The sequence below is a fragment of the Gavialis gangeticus genome, unplaced genomic scaffold (genome assembly GCF_001723915.1).
Source record: "Gavialis gangeticus isolate Ggan-Ray unplaced genomic scaffold, GavGan_comp1, whole genome shotgun sequence".
Lineage (NCBI taxonomy): Eukaryota > Metazoa > Chordata > Crocodylia > Gavialidae > Gavialis > Gavialis gangeticus.
Window position 1 is genome coordinate 21,527,770 of NW_017729011.1, and position 741 is coordinate 21,528,510.

General features: G+C 40.5%; 1 protein-coding gene across 1 annotated transcript in view; it reads left to right on the forward strand.

Moving 5' to 3' along the window:
- The window catches only part of NOTCH1 (notch 1), a gene marked incomplete at its 5' end in the record, with an annotated part of 66,938 nt that extends 66,223 nt beyond the window's left edge, over positions 1-715 (forward strand). The window contains one exon of the mRNA XM_019510308.1: positions 66-715. Within this exon, the coding sequence (XP_019365853.1) occupies positions 66-293 (228 nt within the window). The remainder of the gene's footprint in view (positions 1-65) is intronic.
- Between the last annotated feature and the right edge of the window lie 26 nt (positions 716-741).

Consider the following 741-nt stretch of genomic DNA (forward strand, 5'->3'; position numbering starts at 1 on the left):
TCCTCTGAGGCTGACCTAGAAAAGTTTCAAATTCCACCCTCACGCAGTCCATGACCACCACCCAGTTTTTAACACCACCCTCCCAACACAGTTACTCCTCCCCATTGGACAATACGCCCAATCACCAGCTGCAGGTGCCTGACCATCCTTTTTTAACACCTTCCCCTGAGTCGCCAGACCAATGGTCGAGCTCATCACCTCATTCCAACGTCTCTGATTGGTCAGAGGGGATCTCCAGTCCTCCCACGAGTATGCAGTCACAAATGGGACACATCCCAGAGGCCTTCAAGTGAAGAGCATGTCCCAAAGGCACTGACACACGGTGAGACTGGGAACTTTGAAAAAGATTTCGAAAAAATAAAAAATGCCTAGGGACATTGGATGCTTTGACAGAAGGATCCTTTTTATATGTTTTTATACAAAATAAAGAAACAAAATTTAATTTTTTTTTTTAGTATTTATTTATGTACATTTTATTTTACATGAAAACACTGCCTTTTTATTTATATGTTCTATTGGTAACTCAAGATGGGACACTTCACTTGTGCTCAAAAAATTCAAGAACATTAGATTTTTTTAGGTTTTTTTGGGGGGCGGGGAGCATTAATAAGTTGCTTGGACGTTTATGTAAAGCTATAAGCAATGATTCGTGATTATGAAATGCCATTTATTTATTTTCTTTTTCCTTTCAAATCCAGAAAGTTATGTTGGGGGGGGGGGGGGAAAGGGGGGGAAATTTAA